The following is a 22,107-nucleotide window of genomic DNA, read 5'->3' as shown; positions in this document are numbered from 1 at the left end:
TACAGGGGGGAGGACCACCCCCGTGGACCATCGTGCCCCTGCACCCGCCCCACAGCCAGGGGCGTGCGGAGCTGGGAACCCTCCTCCAGGACCCGCAGTCCCGGCAGACGAGCACAGCCCTGGCCCCCAGGAGCCTGTTCATGAGGGACGGGGAACAGGCAGAGTTCACAAGGCAGCTGCTCCTGGGTCCACAGACCTGGCCGGGGGGAAGGCGGCCTCATCGACCGAGCCTCAGGCAGGCCGCCCGGGGCCCGGCCGGAGGGAGTCATCCCCCCTCCAGGTCGGCCATGGACCTGGGTGCAGCCCTGCCGGCAGCGGCCGCCGGGCTTTTCGGACCACACGGCTCGATGCTGGTGGCCTGTGGGCACAGCCCTGGGTCTACTCTTATTTCTGAAAGATAAAAGGAAAACGGACGCAGGAAGGCCTTCGATATTCTGATGGTTGTTAATGGTGGTAAACCGTTTGCTGCGGAGTCAGGAATGGCTGGAGGACGGAGGTCTGTGGCCCCATCCTCCCCCGCGCCTGCCTCAGGGCCCTTGGGGATTTGGCTGAGCCAGGAGCCACAGTGCTACCTGGGGCCGCAGTGATCATAACCCTACAGAAACCCCGTGGGCGAGCACTCCAGGGGCGGACAGTGCTCACCCTCCCGGCTCCCCACAGACCCGCAGGGGCAGAGGGAGCCCCAGAAAGCTGGAGGAGGGGTGCTCAGCTGCCCCAGAAGGCCAGGGGACTTTCAAGTGGACATGACACAGCCAGGGGGATGGCCTGGGTCACTGATGGGCTGGGGGAGGGGTGGTGTGGGCAGCGGCCTGGATACTGGGGGTGGGGGTGGGAGCTTGGTCCTGCTTGGTCAGGCGGGGCGCACAACCCTGGGCCACGAGCAGTGAGGGCCATTGCAAGGCTGTTCGGGGAGAAAGTGACCTCAGGCCCCACGTGAGTCAGGTGTCAGGAAGGACATCAAATGCCAGGCCAGTGCACTGAGTGCAGGAGGGAATGTGTGGGGGCGTGGGGCGGGCCGTTTCTTCCAGCAGAGAGCAGACCTTCCGGCCGCTGGGGCTCCCTGGGGACCCTGGCTGGTGGGCGGTTCTGCAGGCCCCAGCACTGGGACAGCGCACTGTGCGTGTGCTTACTTCAACACCCGGGGCCAGGGTGCACTGGTCACGGTCTCCTCAGGTAATTGCAGCCCTGCCTGGCTCGTTCTCGCTCTGGGTGGCGTCTCTGGGGGGAGGGGAGCTGGAGCACCAGAGGCCGGGAGGGTTTATGTCAGGGGAGAATCGGGGACCAAGTCCTTGTGCAATGCTTTTGGCTACTGGGGCCAGGGGACCCTGGTCACCATCTCCCCAGGTGAGTCTCCGCTGGACCTCTCTGTGGGCATCGGGCCAGCTCTCTGGGGCTGGCTGCCGCTCCGAGCCTGAGGTCCAGCCTGGGGCCCCGCAGGGCGGCAGGGTCCCCGCTGGGTTCCGGGCCCCGTGGGGACTAGACTCAGCGGCAGAGCCCCTGGTGGCAAGCAAGCCGAGGGCCAGGCAGACAGAAGCCCCGGGACAGGCAGATGGAAGCCCCGGGACAGGCAGACAGAAGCCCTGGGACAGGCAGACGGGAGCCCCGGGACAGGCAGATGGAAGCCCCGGGACAGGCAGACAGAAGCCCTGGGACAGGCAGACGGGAGCCCCGGGACAGACAGACAGACAGAAGCCCCGGGACAGGCAGACGGAAGCCCCGGGACAGGCAGACGGAAGCCCCGGGACAGACAGACGGAAGCCCCGGCACAGGCAGACGGAAGCCCCGGGACAGACAGACAGAAGCCCCGGGACAGGCAGACGGAAGCCCCGGGACAGGCAGACAGAAGCCCCGGGACAGGCAGACGGAAGCCCCGGGACAGACAGACGGAAGCCCCGGGACAGGCAGACAGAAGCCCCGGGACAGGCAGACGGAAGCCCCGGGACAGACAGACAGAAGCCCCAGGACAGGCAGACGGAAGCCCCGGGACAGGCAGACAGAAGCCCCGGGACAGGCAGACAGAAGCCCCGGGACAGGCATTGGCCCGGAAGCAGAAGTGTGGGGCCGGGCTTTCTGTGTGCGGGGGCTGGACGGCTGCATCAGCGTGGCTATGACTACTTCGGTGTTTGGGGCCAGGGCACCCTGGTCACCGTCTCCCCAGGTAAGAGGGCCTTCTGCCTGCCCCGTCTGTCCCAGCCCCGGGGCAGAAGTCTCCCGAGACGCCCTGGTCTCCGCGGGGCCGTGTGGGGAGCCCGGTGGACTGCTCCTGAGGCAGTGAGGTCCTCACTGTAGGGAACAGGGGTTGGCAGAGGGGGCTCTGTGTCTGGGGTGCGCAGACCTGAGGACGGAGGGCAGCCGCCAAGGCTGGGCAGCCAGGCAGGGGTGAGGTTTTTGTACACCCCCTAACGGGGCCCTTGGCAATGTGACTACTTTGAATACTGGGGCCAGGGGACCCTGGTCACCGTGTCCTCAGGTGAGTCCTCACAGCCCTTCTCGCTTCTCTCTCTCTGGGGCTTTTTGCTGCATTTGGGGGAAAAACGACGGTGTCTGGGTCTGGGATCTGGAAGGACTGGGGGCAGCCGGGGGCCCAGGAAGGGGTCGGCGGGCCAGCGGCTGCCTACCCTCCTGGCTCTCAGCCACCCTTGCCTCCTGGGGCCGTCCTGTCAGCCCCACTGGGTGGGCTTTGAGGTCCGAGGCCTTAGCGGGGCCGACTACTTGTCCGGGGTCCCCACACAGTTGTCACATTGTGGCTCTACAACTGGGGCCAGGGGACCCTGGTCACCGTGTCCTCAGGTGGGTCTTCAGCCTCCCCCTCTGGCTGCACTTGGGGGGATCAGGCTGTTGGGGTTTCTGGGGGCCAGGAAGGGGACAGAGACAGGGGCCTGGAGATCGCCCTGCCCTGAGAACGGCTGCAATCAGGGACACGGCGGCTTCTTTGGTCGGTCCGGCTACGTTGTCCAGGACCTCTTGGGGGCCACGGCGACTGTGGCATGATCGGTGGAATTGGGCTCTCCGCGGCCGTGTCCCTTGGGGGGGGGATGGACTTCGGAGTCCCAGTTAGGGGCTGTCGGCTTGCAGTCAGGCGGCCCAGGCGGGCAGTGGTCTGGCTTCCGTAGGGTCTCAGGGGCAGTGGTGGGGGAGCAGGGCCGGTGGAGGGTGACTTGGAAGATCGGCTTCCGTGTGGCCCGGAGACCGTGCAGGCCTCTGAGTTGGGGCGATGCCAGCCCAGGCCCCCAGGGTTTTGGTCGGGTGCGGATGGCGATTTCACCACTGTGATTGCTATGGTATGGACTACTGGGGCCAGGGGACCTCAGTCACCGTGTCCTCAGGTAAGAGCGGCCCTACCAGGGCCTTTATTTTCTGCTCCTTTCTGTGGGATTTTCTGGGCATCGATGGTGGGTCCTCGGGACATGCCCCCCCCGGGGCAGGCTGGCCGGGAGGGGACAGGGACCGGGTGACTTCGGGACTTCCGAGCCTCTTGATTTTCTGATGCGTTCTTAAAACTGGAATAATACCAGCACGTCCAGAGCAGTAACTGAGCCCCTGAAGAGGGGGCTGGAGGCTGGGCCGGCCACGAGTGGGCCAGGACCCCCATGGCCATAGGGCCTGGCGGCCGTGGTCGGCGCCGTCCGGCTCTTAGACTCTGGCGTCGGCTAAGGAGTGTGCGCGGCTAGCTGTGTTTGCGGGACCACCAGGTTCGCCCCACGTAGAGCGACACTGAAAGACTCTCCTCAGAACTAGGAGTGGTGTTCTGGGCTAGACTGTTTACGATTCTCGGTCAGGAACAGAGCCGTCCGGGCCGGGAGGGACGCAGAGTCCCGCTGCCCCTAAAGGGCAGGTCTGGGGGCCCAGGGAGCTCGGCTCCGGGCAGTCAGCGTCCAAGGGACGGTGGCTTGCTCCTCCTCCGTGTATGATTACTAAACATGGAAGGACAGGATATCTTTGAAGTGGCTCCTGAGAAAAACAGTGGAGAAAATTGTGACTTTAAAATGTCCAAGATTTTCGAGTATATTAGACTATTTAATTGTATCGGGCAATTAACAACCCAGAATCATGTCTTTCTGGAGTCGATCCAAGAAATAGTACCCCAGTGCTGTCGACACCCCGCCAGAGCTGAGTTTTGATGGTGAGAAACTAAGCTTAATTTTGTATTTAATTCAGCGATTCTAGAAGTGGTGGTGCTGAGTTAGCCGAGGTGCGGCGAGCGGCCGGGCACCTGCAGGTGACAGGAAGCAGGTCGCAGGGACTGGCTATTTTAGGAAGCAAGAAAACACACTTGGCAAATTTATAGTTTGTGGTTAGCAGAAGTGGTTTTCGGTGGTTTTGCCCAGCCCCGCAAGGCTGAACACAGCCGTGGCGCAAAACAACACCTGTGCGATTTGCATTTCTAAAATAAGGCCAAGATGCTGGCAGGAGCCCAGACACTTCCTTTTTTAACTATCTGAATTTACCTTTTCGGTCTTAGCTCACCAACATCTGAATTATACTCATTTCCAAAGTAAGACGTTTAAGAAATTAAACTGGTCTTGGGGACAGTTTACAATGCGTTCGTGTAAGGCTTTTTTAATTAGTTGTTTCCGCAAACGGTTGTTAACCTCAAACCACCTTCCAGTGTCCCGAAAGCACGGTTTTTGCAATCGCCGCGTTCACAGTATTCTAAGTTGGACGATTTTCTCTTCGTGATGAAGAGGCATGTAGATATTCTGATAAAGTTTGCAGACCTCTTTTCAAGCATTCCTGTGGAGACAGGCTTTAGGTGAAACGTGTGTGATTGTCCAGAATGAGCTCAGTGAAGCGTGTTGCTTGTTGGACTAAGAGGAAGTCCGGTCAGGTCTCGACTCAGAAAGGAACTCTGCCGGGCCCCCACGCTGACGGAGCCCCAGTGGAGGGCCCGCCTGGCCCCCCGGCCCACCGTGGCTGGGGGTCCCCACAGCCCCCAGTGGCTTCTGCCACCCGGCCAACCGGCTATGCTTCGACCAGCCGATTTTAATGGATTTGGAGGAATTCTTCAAAGACCCCCACGGTGACCAGGGAGACGAGCCGGTAAGAGAGAAGTTTGCCTCTGACGTTTTGGTTTCTGCTTGATAAGGAATCAGTCTGTAACGACCGCTCAGTGACACAATGAGATTGATTTTTATGAGTCCCGGAGTGACCATCGTCTTGGTCACTCACATTTAACTTTCTCTAAAGATCATTTCAAGGAAACAGTTGGAAGGGCTGCCCCGTGGTTTCTTGGCTATCGATCCTATGGCTCAGACGCTCTAACATAGAGAGCCCCTTATGCTATTTTTTGGTTGTAAACGCGGCTTTGGGTGTGAGGTCATTACTGTGCATTTGAAAGTAGTCTACTGCCTTGTAAGGAGCTTTAGGATAAAGAGCAGAATGAGAAGTACAAATTCAGATAAGATGCATCTTTGGTCATATTTCATGATGATTTTTATTTAGAGGGAATTTAGCTAAAGTCGGGGACCTGCTTTAGACTCAGAAGGCAGGAGTTCAGCTAAGGGCAAGTGCCCAGAAGGGTGAAGGCCGTGAGGGGACCGTCCCGAGCACCCTTATGTCAGCCCAGAAGCAGCACTGCCTATTCTAACGCAAAGACGGGCTTTTCACCCTGATGACAGTGAACACTCCTCGATCCTTGTAAAATGTCCTGATGAATTTTAACTGGCCAGGAAGTATTTTATCCAGGACACTGAGGTGGGAGTGATTGATAATGCTTGGGCACCAAGAGCCAGCTCAGACTGAGGCCATGACAAAATCGGGGGTCCCAGTGGAGAAATCCACAAGGACTCACGAGGGTGGAAAAGGCAGGAGTAAGCACCAGAAGGAACTGACCCGGCGCCAGGCCCATCCATACAGGTTTCCTGGATAAGATGGCTTTAGCTTCAAGGCAAGCAGGTCTGGTGGTCTGAAATTTTCTAGCCAGTCCCAGGCCTGGGTTTTCGGGACTGCACTACACAGGACTATACCGGGCTGCCCAAAGCAGTCCTCAGCTGAGCTGGACCAAACCAGATTGAACTGGCACTTCTGAGCTGAACCAGACTGAGCTGGGCTGAACTGGGCTGGGTGAGCTGGGCTGGGCTGGGCTGAGCTGAACCAGGCTGGGTGAGCTGGGCTGAGCTGGGCTGAGCTGGGCTGAGCTGAGCTGGGCTAAGCTGGGCTGAGCTGAACAAGGCTGGGTGAGCTGGGCTGAGCTGGGCTGAGCTGAACTGGGCTAAGCTGGGCTAAGCTGGGCTGAGCTGAACCAGGCTGGGTGAGCTGGGCTGAGCTGGGCTGAGCTGAACCAGGCTGGGTGAGCTGGGCTGACCTGGGCTGAGCTGAACCAGGCTGGGTGAGCTGGGCTGAGCTGAGCCAAGCTGGGTGAGCTAGGCTGAGCTGGACTGAGCTGGGCTGGGTGAGCTGAGCAGAGCTGAGCTGGGTAAGCTGGGCTGAGCTAGGCTGAGCTGGACTGAGCCGAGCTGGGTGAGCTGGGCTGAGCTGGGTGAGCTGGGCTCAGCTGAGCTAGGCTGAGCTGGGCTTAATTGGGCTGAGCTGGGCTGGGTGAGCTGAGCTGAGCTGGGTGAGCTGGGCTGAGCTAGGCTGAGCTGGGCTGGGCTGAGCTGTGTGAGCTGAGCTGAGCTGGGCTGAGCCAGGCTGAGCTGGGCTAAGCTGAACCAGGCTAGGTGAGCTGGGCTGAGCTGGGCTGAGCTGAACCAGGCTAGGCGAGCTGGGCTGAGCTGAGCTGGGCTGAGCTGGGCTGAGCTGGGCTTAACTGGGCTGAGCTGGGCTGGGCTGAGCTGAGCTGAGCTGGGTGAGCTGGGCTGAGCTAGGCTGAGCTGAGCTGAGCTGAGCTGGGCTTAACTGGGCTGAGCTGGGCTGGGCTGAGCTGAGCTGAGCTGGGTGAGCTGGGCTGAGCTAGGCTGAGCTGAGCTGGGTGAGCTGGGCTGAGCTAGGCTGAGCTGCACTGGGTGAGCTGGGCTGAGCTGGGTAAGCTGGGCTGAGCTGGCCTGAGCTGGCCTGAGCTGGGCTGAGCTGAACCAGGCTGGGTGAGCTGGGCTGGGCTGAGCTGGGCTGGGTGAGCTAAGCTGAGCTGGGTGAGCTGACCTGGGCTGGGTGAGCTGAGCTGAGCTGGGTAAGCTGGGCTGAGCTGGGCTGAGCTGAGCTGAACTGGGCTGAGCTGGGCTGGGCTGAGCTGGGCTGAGCTAGGCTGAGCTGGGCTGAGCTGAGTATGGGTGAGCTGAGCTGAGCTGGGCTGAGTTGGGCTGAGCTGAACCAGGCTAGGTGAGCTGGGCTGAGCTGAGCTGGGCTGGGTTAAGTTGGGCTGAGCTGGCCTAAGCTGGCCTGAGGTGAGCTGGGTGAGCTGAGCTGAGCTGGGTGAGCTGAGCTGAGCTGGGTGAGCTGAGCTGAGCTGGCCTGAGCTGGCCTGAGCTGGGCTGGGTGAGCTGACCTGGGCTGGGTGAGCAGACCTGGGCTCGGTGAGCTGAGCTGAGCTGGGTAAGCTGGGCTGAGCTGGGCTGGGTGAGCTAAGCTGAGCTGGGTAAGCTGGGCTGAGCTGAGCTGAGCTGGGCTGAACTGGGCTGAGCTGGGCTGAGCTGAACCAGGCTGGGTGAGCTGGGTTGAGCTCAGCTGGGCTGGGTGAGCTGGGTGAGTTGGGCTGAGCTAGGCTGAGCTGAGCTGGGTGAGCTGGGCTGAGCTAGGCTGAGCTGAGCTGAGTGAGCTGGGCTGAGCTGGGCTGAGCCGGGCTGAGCTGGGCTGAGCTGAACCAGGCTAGGTGAGCTGGGCTGAGCTGGGCTGAGCCGGGCTGAGCTGGGCTGAGCTGAACCAGGCTGGGTGAGCTGGGCTGAGCTAGGCTGAGCCAGGCTGAGCTGGGCTGAGCCGGGCTGAGCTGGGCTGAGCCGGGCTGAGCCGGGCTGAGCTGGGCTGAGCTGAACCAGGCTGGGTGAGCTGGGCTGAGCTGGGCTGAGCCGGGCTGAGCTGGACTGAGCTGAACTGGGCTGGGTGAGCTGGGTGAGTTGGGCTGAGCTAGGCTGAGCTGAGCAGGGTGAGCTGGGTTGAGCTAGGCTAAGCTGAACTGGGTGAGCTGGGTGAGCTGGGCTGAGCTGGGCTGAGCCGGGCTGAGCTGGGCTGAGCTGAACCAGGCTGGGTGAGCTGGGCTGAGCTGAACTGGACTGGGTGAGCTGGGTGAGTTGGGCTGAGCTAGGCTGAGCTGAGCTGGGTGAGCTGGGTTGAGCTAGGCTAAGCTGAGCTGGGTGAGCTGGGTGAGTTGGGCTGAGCTAGGCTGAGCTGGGCTGGGTGAGCTGAGCTGAGCTGGGTGAGCTGAGCTGAGCTGGTGAGCTGGGCTGAGCTGGGCTGGGTGAGCTGAGCTGAGCTGGACTGGGCTGCGTGAGCTGGGCTGAGCTGGGCTGGCCTGGGCTGGGCTGAACTGGGCTGAGCTGGGCTTGGCTAAGCTGGACTGAGCTGGGCTGAGCTGAACCAGGCTGGGTGAGCTGGGCTGAGCTGAACCAGGCTAGGTGAGTTGGGCTGAGCTGAGCTGGGCTGGGTAAGCTGAGCTGAGCTGGGCTGAGCTGGGCTAGGCTGGGCTGAGCCGGGCTGAGCTAGGCTGGGTGAGCTGAGCTGAGCTGGATAAGCTGGGCTGAACTGGGCTGAGCTGGGCTGAGGTAGACTGAGCTGAACCGGTCTGGGTGAGCTGGGCTGAGCTGAACCAGGCTGAGTGAGCTGAACCAGGCTAGATGAGCTGGGATAAGCTGGGTTGAATTGGGCTAAACTGGGCTGAGCTGGCCTGAGCTGGGCTGGGCTGAGCTGCACTGAGCTGGGCTGGGTGAGCTGAGCTGAGCGGGGTGAGCTGGCTTGAGCTGGCCTGAGCTGAGCTGAGCTGAACCAGGCTGGGTGAACTGAGCTGAGCTGCGCTGAGCTCAGCTAAACCAGGCTGGGCTGAGCTGGGCTGGGCTGGGCTGAACTGGGCTGAACTGGGCTGGGCTGGATGAGCTGGGCTGAACTGAACCAGGCTGGGTGAGATGAGCTGAGCTTGGCTGAGCTGGGCTGAACCAGGCTGAGCTGAACTGGGCTGAGCTGGGCTGAGCTGGACTGAGCTGATCTGAGCTGGGCTGGACTGGGCTGGGCTGGGCTGAGCTGAACCGGGCTGATCTGGGCTGGGCTGGGTGATCTGGGCTAAGCTAAACGGGGCTGGGTGAGACGAGCTGAGCTGGATGGAGCTGGGCTGAGCTCGGCTGAACTGGGCTGAGCTGAGCTGAGCTGAGCTAGGCTGGGCTGGGCTGAATTGGGCTGAGGTGGGCTGAACTATACTGGGCTGGGTGGGGTGAGCTGAGCTGAGCTAGATGGAGCTGGGCTGAACCAGGCTGGGCTGAGCTGGGCTGAGCTGAATTGGGCTGGATGAGCTGAGCTGAATTGGGCTGAGGTAGGCTCGGGTGAGCTGAGCTGAGCTGGGCTAGGCTGGGCTGCGCTGAATTGGGCTGAGTTGGGCTAGGCTTGGTACATTGAGCTGATTAGCCAGGGTTGCTGAGCTGGTCCAGCAGAAATGGACTGGCTGAGCTAGCTTGGCCCAGAGGCGTTTGATGTCCTAGTTTGGGCTAGATTCCCCTGCATTGGGCCATTTAGTCCTAGCTGGGCTGGGCTGGCCTTGCTGGACGGTCCTGACTAACATTGGTCTGACTTCAACGACCCGGTTGTGCTAAGAACAGGCCAAGGGGAGTCTGCATGGTCCGACTCTTCACATACATACCGTCCACTGACCCTAGACACACAGGCCAGGTCTGGGGGCCTGGCTGGGGGGGCTCCTCTTCATGCCCTCAACCTGTGTCACAGACCGCTCATGGGGCTTGTGGCTGAGCGTACCAGTCTGGCTGCGGTGTCTCAGAGGGAAGGCAGCACTGGCCGAGCCATCCTGAGCTGGGAGCCAGGGCACCAGAGTGCTCGAGGATAAGGCAGAGGCCACGTCTTTCCCCAGCTTCTCACAAGTGCAGAGCTGGGCTTTTGCGGCTGGGTGAGGGCTGCTGCGCCTCCCTTTCCCAGCTAGACTCGGCCTCCGCCCAGCCGCCCGCTGCACTGTTGGTCCAGGCTGGGGAGGCCATGAGGCCAGCCCTTGTGGCAGTGGGGTGAGGGGGCCACGGGGCTGGCTCAGGCCTGCCTGGCGGAGCGTGGGAAGAAGACACCTTGTCACTCAACTCCTGTCCCTCTCTGGTCCTCAGAGAGCCCGTCCCCTCCAAACCTCTTCCCCCTCATCACCTGTGAGAGCTTCCCATCTGATGAGACCCTGGTGGCCATGGGCTGCCTGGCCCGGGACTTCCTGCCCAACTCCATCACCTTCTCCTGGGACTATCAGAACAGCAGTGCGGTCAGCAACCAGGACATCAAGAACTTCCCTTCGTTTCTGAGAGAGGGCAAGTACGTGGCTACCTCCCAGGTGTTCCTGCCCTCCGTGGACATCCTGCAGGGCTCTGATGAGTACCTCACATGCAAGGTCAAACACCCCAACGGTGACAAATCTGTGGAAGTGCCCCTCCCAGGTGAGAGCCATGCCCTTCTACCCATGGCCAGGTGGGCAGGGTGAGGCCACGTGAGCTGACTGATGCCTTGTCCCCTCCCAGCAGTGAGGGGAGAGCTGTCCCCCAACGTGACTGTCTTCATCCCGCCCCGCGATGCCTTCTCTGGCAACAGCCAGCGCACGTCCCAACTCCTCTGCCAGGCCAGAGGTTTCAGCCCCAAACAGATCTCCGTGTCCTGGTTTCGTGATGGAAAGCAGATCGAGTCCGGCATCGACACCGGCAAGGTGGAGGCTGAGGACAAAGTGTCCGGGGCTGTGACCTACAAGGTCCTCAGCATGCTGACCATCACCGAGAGCGCCTGGCTCAGCCAGAGTGTGTTCACCTGCCAAGTGGAGCACAGCGGAGTGATCTCCGAGAAGAACGTGTCCTCCACGTGCACCCCCAGTGAGTGCTCTGGCCCCTAGTGCAGCCCCTCAGGGTGGGGGTCCCTCACGTGCACCACGGGGTTCCACTCAGGCCAGCAGCTCCCTGAGCCTTGGCTTCCCGGAGTGGCCAAGGGCAGGGAGGTGGGAGCCCAGCATGCCCCTCCAGTGGGTCCTTGGGGCTCAGGAAGGCTCGGTGTGAATTCAGCCTATGTTCTTTGGGGAAAATCTCCACCTCTGCCTGATTTCACATCCAACCGGTCACTGACACAAACTCTCTCCTGATCTAGATTCAGCAGTCGGCATCAGCATCTTCACCATCCCCCCCTCCTTTGCTAGCATCTTCCTCACCAAGTCGGCCAAGCTGTCCTGCCTGGTCACAGACCTGGCCACCTACGACAGCCTGACCATCTCCTGGACCCGCCAGAATGGCGAGCCTCTGAAAACCCACACCAACATCTCTGAGAGCCACCCCAACATCACCTTCAGTGCCATGGGGGAGGCCACGGTTTGTGTGGAGGACTGGGAGTCGGGAGAACAGTTCACCTGCACTGTCACCCACACGGACCTGCCCTCGCCTCTGAAGAAGACCGTCTCCAGGCCCAAGGGTAGGGGCCCGCGCCCACTCTGCCCCGGGACTCTCCAGGCTCTGGGGGTCTCTCCCCAGTGGCCCCCGGCCTGAGCTCACCACTCTCTTTCCTCCCACAGAGGTTGCCAAGCACATGCCAGCTGTGTATGTCCTGCCACCAAGCCGGGAGCAGCTGAGCCTGCGGGAGTCGGCCTCGGTCACCTGCCTGGTGAAGGGCTTCTCTCCCCCAGACGTGTTCGTGCAGTGGCTGCAGAAGGGGCAGCCCATGTCCCCCGACAGCTACGTGACCAGCGCCCCAACGCCCGAGCCACAAGCCCCCGGCCTCTACTTTGTCCACAGCACCCTGACCGTGAGCGAGGAGGACTGGAGCGCTGGGGAGACCTACACCTGTGTTGTAGGCCACGAGGCCCTGCCCCACATGGTGACCGAGAGGAGCGTGGACAAGTCCACCGGTAAACCCACCCTGTACAACGTGTCCCTGGTCTTGTCCGACACAGCGAGCACCTGCTACTGAGCACCGGGCCGCCGCCCGCTGGCGGACCCCGCAGCCCCCGGCTGACCCATCGCTGTGTGTGCGTGTGTACAAACTAACCTCGTCAGTGGGGTCACATGTGGCATTTTATCAAAATTAGAAATAAAAACATCCATTCAAAAGACACTCGTCCTGAGTAAGCGATGCTCTCGCCTGCCGGGGCCGTGGCTGTGCTGTCCCCACCCCCAGACCACCCTCCACGCCCGTCCCTGCCCCCACCCAGCCTCTGGAAGTCCCTGTGCTCCTTGCAGACCGAGCCCATGCTCACCACTCCTGTAGCTGCTCCCACGGCCACGTGAGTGTGCAACACGTACACACATGCGTGCACACGGATGCACACACATGGATGCAGACATGGATGCACCTGCATCAGATGCACAGATACACACAGAGACACGTGTGTATGGACACGCACACACATGCACACACACGTGCACACACCCACACACGTGGACGCATACAGACAGATGCACACGTATACACACATGCACACACAGACACAGACACATGCACACACACACGTGGACACATACAGACAGATGCACACGTATACACACATGCACACACAGACACAGACATGCACACACATACGTGGACACATACAGACACGTGCACACACAGACACACATGCACACACACGTGCACACACCCACACACGTGGACGCATACAGACAGATGCACACATATACACACATGCACACACAGTCACAGACACATGCACACACACACGTAGACACATACAGACACGTGCACACGTGGACACACATGGACACACACGTGCACACACACCCACACACGTGGACGCATACAGACAGATGCACACGTATACACACATGCACACACAGACACAGACACATGCACACACACGTGGACACATACAGACACGTGCACACACAGACACATGCACACACACGTGGATGCATACAGACAGATGCACATGTATACACACATGCACACACAGTCACAGACACATGCACACACACGTGGACACATACAGACACGTGCACACACGGACACACATGCACACACACGTGCACACACCCACACACGTGGACGCATACAGACAGATGCACAGTATACACACATGCACACACAGTCACAGACACAGACACATGCACACACACGTGGACACAGACACGTGCACACACGGACACACATGCACACACACGTGCACACCCCCACACATGTGGACACATACAGACATGTGCACACATGGGCACACATGCACACACGTGCACACACACCCACACACGTGGATGCATACAGACAGATGCACACATATACACACATGCACACACAGTCACAGACACATGCACACGTGGACACATACAGACACGTGCACACATGGACACACATGCACACATGTGTGCACATACCCACACATGGACATATACACACGTGTGCGCACACACCCACACACATGGACACGTACAGACACATGCTCACACATGCACATGCACACACGTGTGCACACACACCCACACGTGGACACATACAGACACATGCACACACACACGCACACACACGGTGCCAGCCCCCACACACCCGTGGTCCCTCAGTGCCTCTGGCAGGAACTTCTGCCCTGTCCAGTCATGTCACTTTCTGCTGGTCTTTGTGCCCAAGCTCTGCTTGTCCCTCTGTCTCCGCTTGGAGGTCCGGACTCTGACCACGGCCACCGTTGCCGGGCCTGGAGCCAGGGAAGCCCCTGCCCGCGCCCAGGCTCTTGAGGGCAGCAGTGCGCACAGGTGAATGGGGCTGGGCCCACGCTGACAGAGCAGGCGGCGCCTGGACATCGGCCCCGCAGGCAGAGAGGCTGTTCCTGGAGGCCCCTCCTTGCAGGGGCAGGCTGCAGAGAGCCTGGTCTGAGTGGAGAGCCCTGCAAACACCCAGCCCTGGAAATGGTGGAAGATGAGGCAGGAGTGAGGGGGTACAGACCTGGTGGGCAGAGAGGAGCAGAGGCCCGAGTGGGATCTCCTCTGCCAACAGCCACAGGCAGCACGGCCCCTCTGGGCTGCCCCCAAGACCCTCTGTGCCCCCCAGGCCCTTGGGAACCTGAGCTCCAGATGCCCCAAAGGGGCCAGTTATGCAGGGCTGCAGACCCCCTGAAAGTCCTCAGCCTGTCCACCCCAGTGTCACCCTCCATGGAGCCTCAGGGTTCTATCTGAGCCCTTGGCCCTCGAGGACTGGCAGGGCAGACAGTCGGCCAGGGCCCCACACGGGCTCTCCCACCGGCCATGCACTCTGAAACGGAAAGACAGCAGGAATCTCACTAGGAATCAAGGAGGTTCCCCTTGGGCCCAGACACGTGCCAGCCTCGCTGGTCTCAGGGGTCAGGGGCACACCCACACCCCAGACCGCAGCCAGCAGAAGGCCCTGCTCCCTGCCCCGCTCCAGCCCGGCCACATCCCTGTGTCTGTGTTGTTCTGCCGCACTCTCTGCCACCCCATGGCTCCCACGCAAGGTGCTCGGGGTCACCCCTGCTCTGCTTTGGCCACGTTCGGCCTCTACCTCACCCTCTGCCTCAGGCTGCCAAGGCCCAGCTAGCGCCTGGCTTAGACGCTTCCCAACCGAGCCCAGGAGCCCTGGGCCCCACGAGGCGGGTGCGGAGGAGGAGACTGTGGGGCTGGGAGTCACGCGCCCCCGCTGGCCCCCCGGGGGCAGCACAGCCCAGGCCCAAGGGTGGCTCTGGGGCCAGGCCATGCTGCAGGGCGGCCTGACCCCCCTGTGCTGTGTTCCCTACAGGGGGGGAGGTGAGTGCCGATGAGGAAGGCTTCGAGAACCTGAACACCATGGCGTCCACCTTCATCGTCCTCTTCCTCCTCAGCGTCTTCTACAGCACAACAGTGACACTGTTCAAGGTAGCCGCAGGGCTGGCACGGGGGGCGGGCGGGGAGGCACACACGGCCCAGGGCAGCGGGAACACAGCTCACGCCGTCTGTCATCTGCAGGTGAAATGACCGGCCAGCCAAGAACATCAGAGGCCCGGGACGTGGACCCAGGGGGCAGCCCGCGGAGCCCGTCAGCTGGCCCTCAGATCTGCCCCACGTCGCCCCCTCCCGCTTCCAGCTCCAAGACGCGGCCGCGTGTCTTCGAGTCCGCTCCGAGCATTGTTTTGCAATGTACACGCATGTCACCTTCAAATAAACATGTATATTTTATCTTAAAAAACGGCTTCCTTGTGCAGGCTTTTTGTCCCAAAGTGCACTCCCGGTGTGTCGAGTGTGCGTCAAGGGCCTGTGGGAAAGGGAGGTCCGTCTGCACACAAGCCCGCCAGAGGACGTGCCGGCGAAGGGGGCCGGTGTGGGACCCAGGGTCTCGGGCACGTCCCATCTGCTGAAGGACGCAGCCGAGCTGGGCACAGTCCCAGGCCTGACCTCCCGGACATGGTGGGACCCAGGAGCCAGGCTTGGGCCTCGGGGGGTCTGTGTGCAACCGCACGATGCATGGTCCCCGTCTCCATCCCCAGCCGGCCCGGCCGCCCAGCGGGCTTGTCCCACGCTTCGTGCCTGGGATGTGTGGGACTGAGACCGGCAGGAGCACGGGGGCTGACCCTGCCGTTGGACTGCGCCCTGACCGCTGTGTGGACGGCAGCAGGAGTTTCTGGGGAACCGGTGAGGAGAGTACCTGCCAGGGAGCGGCGCGGCGGGGGAAGGCTCTGTGCGTCCACATCACTGCACGGGAAGGGCAGGCGGTGCCAGGCCCGGGAGCCATGGCGGAGGCGGACCGCGGCAAACGGGGTGCGGGACCTGTGTGGGGGGCTTGCCTGGCCACCGTGCAGACGGCCGGAGGGGCCCCCAGGCCGTGAAGTGGTGGCAGCGAAGGTCTGGAGGGCGGCAGGGGAGGGCAGAGAGGGGAGGCACAGACCCCACACAGCTGAGGGGTTGGGGCCGGCAGCTCGCGGGTCCCCGGGACACCTGTCCCCTGTGTGCGCTCCGGGGGGGCACTTCGAGGCTCTGGCTTCGTTTTGGTTACACAGACACCCCCCGGCCCATCCTCACAGGCTGAGGGGGGTCCAACGAGGTGCGGGCCGCGGCTGGGGGCCCTTGTGCCCGTGGGGAGGGGGGCTGTCGGCTCAAGATGGCCCCTTCGCTGCGTTTGTGCCCAAGGACCCCTGATGGAGGGGCTTGCATGACAGAAATTCAATCGTCTAGACATCAGGTGTCCCATGGGAGTGTCGGCAGGGCCAGGCCCCCAGGCCAGGAGGGAGAGTCCGTTCCAGGCAGCCTTCTGCTGGCTGCCGCCATCTTTGGCGTCCCCGGGCTTGGAGGTGCCATCTCCGTGCTGTCTGCCCCTGTGCGCGTGTGTCCAGACGCCCCCCTTTGATAAGGACGTCGGTCGGGTAGGATCAGGGTCTCAGCCTCCACGATCCTGTTCCCAAACAAGGGCCCATTCTGGGGCACTGGGGCGACAGGATTTCAGTACATAAACCAGGGCTCACAATCTAAGCCGTAACCGTCCACCCCCGGCCCCCGAAATTCATGTCCTTTTCCCAAGCAAAACACATCGCTGAACAACTCCCGAAATCACCCCACTGAGCAGCAACCCTGCGTCCAAAATCAGCTGAATCAGGAAGAGGCGAGACATGCGTGTGACTGAGCCCGGGGTGCAGGGTGGACGGGCCCGTCCCGGCAGGCAGGGACCCGAAGCAAGAGAGGCCAGGTCCGGCAGGGCTCCCCATTAGGTGCTAAGGCTCCGGAAGAATCCGCCCGGCCCCAGGCTCTATCTTCGGAGCTGGCCCGAGGCCTGGGTCCTCTGCGCCCCCCTTGGCAGCCCCGCCGGCCCCTGCGTCCGCGGCTCCGTCTCAGCGAGAGCCGCCCTCTGCGTCCGTCGGGCAGGCGCGTTTACGTGAGATTCTCAGAAACCTTGTCGGCATCCCAGGCAGTTCCTGGGACAAGTCCACGTCCAGGGGCCTTTCCTGGGGAACCGCATGGCTGCTCCTGGTTCCTCTCAGACGCTTGCTGGGACCACACGCGCCATCCGCCGCGGGAGGCACCCGGCCAGACCCGCAGAGACCTTCCCAAGGCTCCTAGTTGTGGCTCCGCGTGCGGCCGCCTCGCACGTTCCCGGCAGCGGCGAGCAGGGCCGGGCCGTCTGCACTGTGCGTGGACGGCTCCTCAGCCAAGTGCCCCCGGCCGGCGCGTGCGCAGCGGCGCTCTCCGAGCCCAGACACGCCGGCGGCCCAGCTCCCCCATTCCGCGTCCTCGGCAGAGTCACCCTTCCCACCGAATTCCACCAACAGTCTTCAGGACAATTTGGCTTTTTCTGACGCGCCCTCCAACACCAGCCTCTGCCGGTCAGCCGGGCCCAAAGCCACGTCCACGTTTCTAGCTGTTTGTCGCAGCTCACTCCACTCTGCTCCCAAAATCGGCTTTTGTTTCCTGCGGGCGCCGGAACCACATACATTTCTCCTCCGTTCTGGGGGCCGGGAGCCCGAGATCGGGGTGGGGGGCGTAGGTTGCCGTTGGGGCGGTGAGGGGGTTCGCGCCTCCGCAGCGCGGCGGCTCCCGGCCGTGGGCGACCCTTGGTCTTCCTGCCACGCATCCCTCCGACCCCCAGCTCATCCGCACACGGCACGTGTGTCCCCTTCCGCAAGGACGGGCATACTGGGTTTGGAGCCCACCCTCTGGCACTATGACCTCATTGAATTATTAATTCACCCCCTAGCGCCTTATCTCCAAGTGAGGTCACGTTCTGAGGCATGGGGGTTAGGACGCAGTTGGGCCCACAAGCCCACCCATGCCTGGCGTCTCCCGCACGGCGAGGGAACCCGGGGACACTGTGCGGGCAGTGGGGGCCCCTGGGACGTGGGTGGGAGATAATCCTGCTGGGGAAGCCCAGGAAAAGGCAGGGGCAGGCTGGCCAGGTGCTTGGGAGAGCACACAGGTGGGTCCTGCCCCAGGGGGCCCGTGCAGCGGGCACGGGTGGCAGCCCGGCTGGCCGGCTGGAGAACGGGCATGTCTGAGCAATGGCAGCGTGGTGCCCGGGGGGCTTGGCCCAGAACGGGGGCCACAGACTATGGTGGCGGGGCCGTCAGGGACAAAGGCAGGGACCCCGCACTCACTCGGCCGCCCTTGCCCAGCCAGGCCCCCAGGGAGAGGACAAGGGGACTGGAGCCGGCCTGCCAGGGAATCTCACTCAGGGACCTGCCTCCCCCGGGCCCAGGGTCCATGAGTGACAGCCCCATGGGCCCAGACACTGCAGGGCGGCCTGCACCCCAGCCCAGGCATGGCCGAAGGCCTCCCGTGAAAACAAAGCAAGCACTCACGGGCCTGGACCCCAAGCCGCAGAGCCCCGGGGGCAGGCACTGGGGACGGCTGCGTCTGCTCCCACCTGCTCGTCCCGGAACCGCACAGAAGTCCAGCCACAGGCCCCTCTGCAGGCAAAGGGGACACAGGCCTCCTGCGGGATGGCCCAGGGCCAGCATCCGGAGGCCTGGGGGGACACAGGGCCCCAGGGCCCGCCACCAGGGCAGCAAGGGCTCTGCAGCGGGGGGAGCACCCTTTATTGTCCCCCCCACCCTGCACTCTCCCTCCGCGGCCCCAGCCTCACAACCCCCGTCTGTCTTCCAGACTCCAAGACGCCGGCTCTGTTCCCCTTGGTCTCAGGATGTGAAGCCCCGAGTGAAGGCAACCTCATAGGCCTGGCCTGCTTGGCACAAGGACTCTCCATAGAGTCAGTGCAGGTCAGCTTGAGCCCCGCGGCGCAGGACCAGAGGCAGAAGACCCCCCTGATCGTGCTGGGGCCACAAGGGCACACTCGGCTGTCCGTCCTGATGGCCAGCTGGAAGCCGGGCCCACACCACTGCAGCGCCACCGTCAGGGGGGGCCCCCCCCCCAGCAACGTGCTGCGGAAGGACATCCAGTGGCCAGGTGGGTGGTCCCCAGGCCCCCGAGGATGGCCTCCAGGGTCTCCCGCTCCTTCCACCCCGAGGACGACGGGGCACCTGGGCCCAGCACGCAAGACAGAGTCTGTGGCCGAGTGTGGGGCCTCCCATGGCCCAGTCCGCACCGTGCAGCCCACTGGCACCTCCGTCCCGCCATCCTCCGTCCTCCCGGCCACTGTGCATGCACCGTCTGACCCCCCCCACTCTCCCTCCGGTTTCAGCGTCCTGGGAAGTGAGGACCTCCCGGTCAACTCACAGGCCGTCCCTACCAGAGGACTCCACCAGAGCCCCCAGCACTGCCAGGGTCCCAGGTGAGGACCCCCACTCAGCACGCCCATTCCTGCCTTCTGTCCCTTGGGCTGACTCCTTCAGGCAGCCCTCCCTGACTTCTCTGGGTCGGGAAGGGCAGGCACTGAGGAGGTGCGCACGAAGCATCGACCGCATGGCAGGCCCTGCGCGGGGCACCAGCAGACGCCCCCTCAGGCCCCTTGTGAGTAGGAGACCCCCCGACACCTGCAGAGAGCACAGCGCACGGGGCGGGGCCGCGGGCCAGTGCTGGGACGCACTAGGCCTCAGACGTGAGCCTGTCCCGGAGCCCCACGTGGGCACACGTGGACGACGCGGCCAGCCGGGCGGAACCTGGCCCCGTGACTGTTACAGAGCATGTCACCAAAGGCTCAGGAGCCGGGACAGTGGACCCAGGTGCCCCCCCAGCTGGCTGCCTGTCCGAGGGCCACGTGGGGTCACAGCCGCCCTGCCTGCCCCTCGGGGACGGTCCGGTGCTCGCTCCTCCGAGTGGGGCAGCAAGCTGTGTTCGCAGACAGAGAAGGGCAGCCCCAGCACCAGCCCTCTGGGGCACTGGTGAGGCCCACACGAGGGGCAGGGGCTGTGGTCGGCTGTGGCCCCTCCGTGGGCCCTCCACAGCCCGCCACACCTGTGACCACCCCATCTGCGAACACCAGTGCCCCGGCTCAGCACAGCCTGTCAGACCCAGAGGGGACGGGGCAGCAAGGAGAGGATGCCGAATGCCACCCTGACCTGGGGCAGGGGTACTTGCCGGACCCTGTCCATGCGGGGCACGTGCACCGGCTGACCGGGAGCCGGGCCCAGGCAGAGCTCTGGGGAGACCCTGCAGGCAGGCTGTGTGGGCCTCCAGGGGAAGATGAGCTCCGTGGGGCAGACTGGGCCGCGCTGACCCCACGAGCCCAGCCCTCCAAACAGGCCAGCTCTCTCCACCCCAGAGGGCCGCACGGGCCACAGCCCGGAGCTGTTTCCTACAAGCTGGGAATGCTGTTTTAGCTGGATGGGGCGGGGGGGGTGGAACGGAGACCCAGGAGTCCCAAGTAACTGCAAAGCCTAAATATTTACTATCTGGCCCTTTACAGAACAAACTTGCGGGCGCCTAGTCTGTCCCAAACCTAAGGCCCGATAACGTCCTGGCTGCCCTCACCCTAACCGTAGAGGGTACTGTGGCATGATGACCCCACGGGAGCCCTGGCGAGGGGCCAGCAGCGGGTGCGGGTAGGTCTCCGGACCCCAGAGAGCAGGAAGGCTGAGGGGCCCAGGGAGGCCACAGCCCCGACTACAAGTCCCGCCGGTCTCACCCCCTCTTCTCCCCACAGTGCCCTCCACCAGCCACACCCTGACACAAGCCACGGAGCCAGGAAGCCCAGTGGACACCACGCTCAGAGGCCAGTTCCTTGGGGCACAGAGTGGGAAGAGGAGGGACTGGGGAACCTGGGGACGTCCTGCCCTGCGAGCCCCCAGCCCGGCAGCAGAAGGCCAGGAAGCAACAAAGGGGGCTCTGCACGGGGCGTGTGGCAGACCTGGGCCTGGCACTGCCCACAGCACCGCCCCCAGCCTGACCCCCAGCTGCCCGAGGGCCCCCGCTGACCTCTGCCCGCTGACCGAGGTCGCTGTCCTCTGGCAGGCTGCGGGAACCACACCCACCCTCCCAGCCTCTCCTGCACGCTGAGCCAGCCCAGCACGCCTTCCCAGGTGGCGCCCACAGCACCAGGAGAGCACGGTGAGGCCCGCTCCTGGGCCCAGGACACGGGGTGGCTGGGGGCCCTGCACATGCACCCCCCGCCCAGCCCGGCCCTCCTCCCACAAGGAGACACCAAGGGGGTGGGGACCCGCCCCCCCAGGCCGCCCAGCTTCGCCCAGCCTCAGGTGGCCCCAGCATGACTGGGCTTCTCCCCGTAGCTGCCACGGCGCCCTGCTGCCTCGCCGTCCGCGCCCTGACCGTGCCCCAAGCAGCCTCCTGGCTCCTGTGTGAGGTGTCTGGCTTCTCGCCCCCGGACATCCTCCTCACCTGGCTCCAGGGCCAGACGGAGGTGGACCCTGCTGGGTTTGCCACCGCACGCCCCATGGCCCAGCCTGGGAGCAGCACGTTCCAGACCTGGAGCGTCCTGCGTGTCCTCGCCGCCCAGGACCCTGGCCCGGCCACCTACACGTGCGTGGTCAGGCATGACGCCTCCCGGAAGCTGCTCAACTCCAGCTGGAGCCTGGACACTGGTGAGTCACTCACGGGCTTGAGGGCTCCCGTCCCAGCCTCCTCCCAGCGCGGGGCAGGGGCGGAGGGGCAGCCCCCCCAGGAGCTGAACGGCTGGGTCCTGGGGCTGTGGCCAAGGGCTGCACCGCCCACCCCGGACCTCCCCACCCGGGCCTGCTCGGCTCTGCTCGGCGCCTGGGGTGGGCTTTGGATGCCCCGACACCTGTCCCCCCAAGTCTGTCCTCATGTCTACACACCACATGCTGGACTAGGACGGGTGGGAGGCGGCTGTCACCCCCGCCAGGCCCCAAAGAACAGCCGTTTCCACCAAGATACGCCGCACCGGTGGGCACAGAACAGGGGCCGCCCCTGGGGAGGGTGGTCATCCCAGACACCGCCTTCCAGGGGCATCTGAGCCTCCCCAAGCCCCAGGCCCCCCAGTGGTCTGGGAGGACAGCCGGCACCTCAGGAGGCAGATACGCCCAGAAGTGGGAGCTGGTCTCGGTGCCCGGGGACATCTGACCAGCACAGGCCCACAACGGGCCCCGACTGCAGGCCGCCTGCAGGGCGGAGGGCACGGAGGCCCGCCAGGGTGGGGCTCATGGTGGAAGTTTAGGGCTTACTGTCCCCTCTGAGGCCCTCGTCAGACCCCCTTGCCACCCCGTCACAGGGCAGCACCCTGACAAGAGCCCCCTCCTGGCCCGGCAAG

The 22,107-nt window shown here is 63.5% G+C and overlaps 2 gene segments (V, D, J or C); both read left to right on the top strand.

The window, feature by feature from the left end:
* Nucleotides 1–1,179: 1,179 nt before the first annotated feature.
* Nucleotides 1,180–15,189, top strand: LOC118535940 (immunoglobulin heavy constant mu-like). The segment is given in 7 exon segments: nucleotides 1,180–1,344; nucleotides 10,182–10,499; nucleotides 10,581–10,922; nucleotides 11,191–11,508; nucleotides 11,609–11,941; nucleotides 14,764–14,879; nucleotides 14,970–15,189. Coding segments are annotated over 6 exon segments (1,362 nt in total).
* The window catches only part of LOC118519715 (immunoglobulin heavy constant gamma 1-like), a 62,933-nt gene continuing 43,697 nt past the window's right edge, over nucleotides 2,872–22,107 (top strand). Inside the window, 1 exon segment of the C gene segment in view lies at nucleotides 2,872–3,326. Coding sequence covers nucleotides 3,215–3,326 — 112 coding nt within the window.

This window comes from Halichoerus grypus, chromosome 8 (assembly GCF_964656455.1).
Source record: "Halichoerus grypus chromosome 8, mHalGry1.hap1.1, whole genome shotgun sequence".
NCBI lineage: Eukaryota > Metazoa > Chordata > Mammalia > Carnivora > Phocidae > Halichoerus > Halichoerus grypus.
This window is presented reverse-complemented; position numbering and strand designations above follow the sequence as displayed.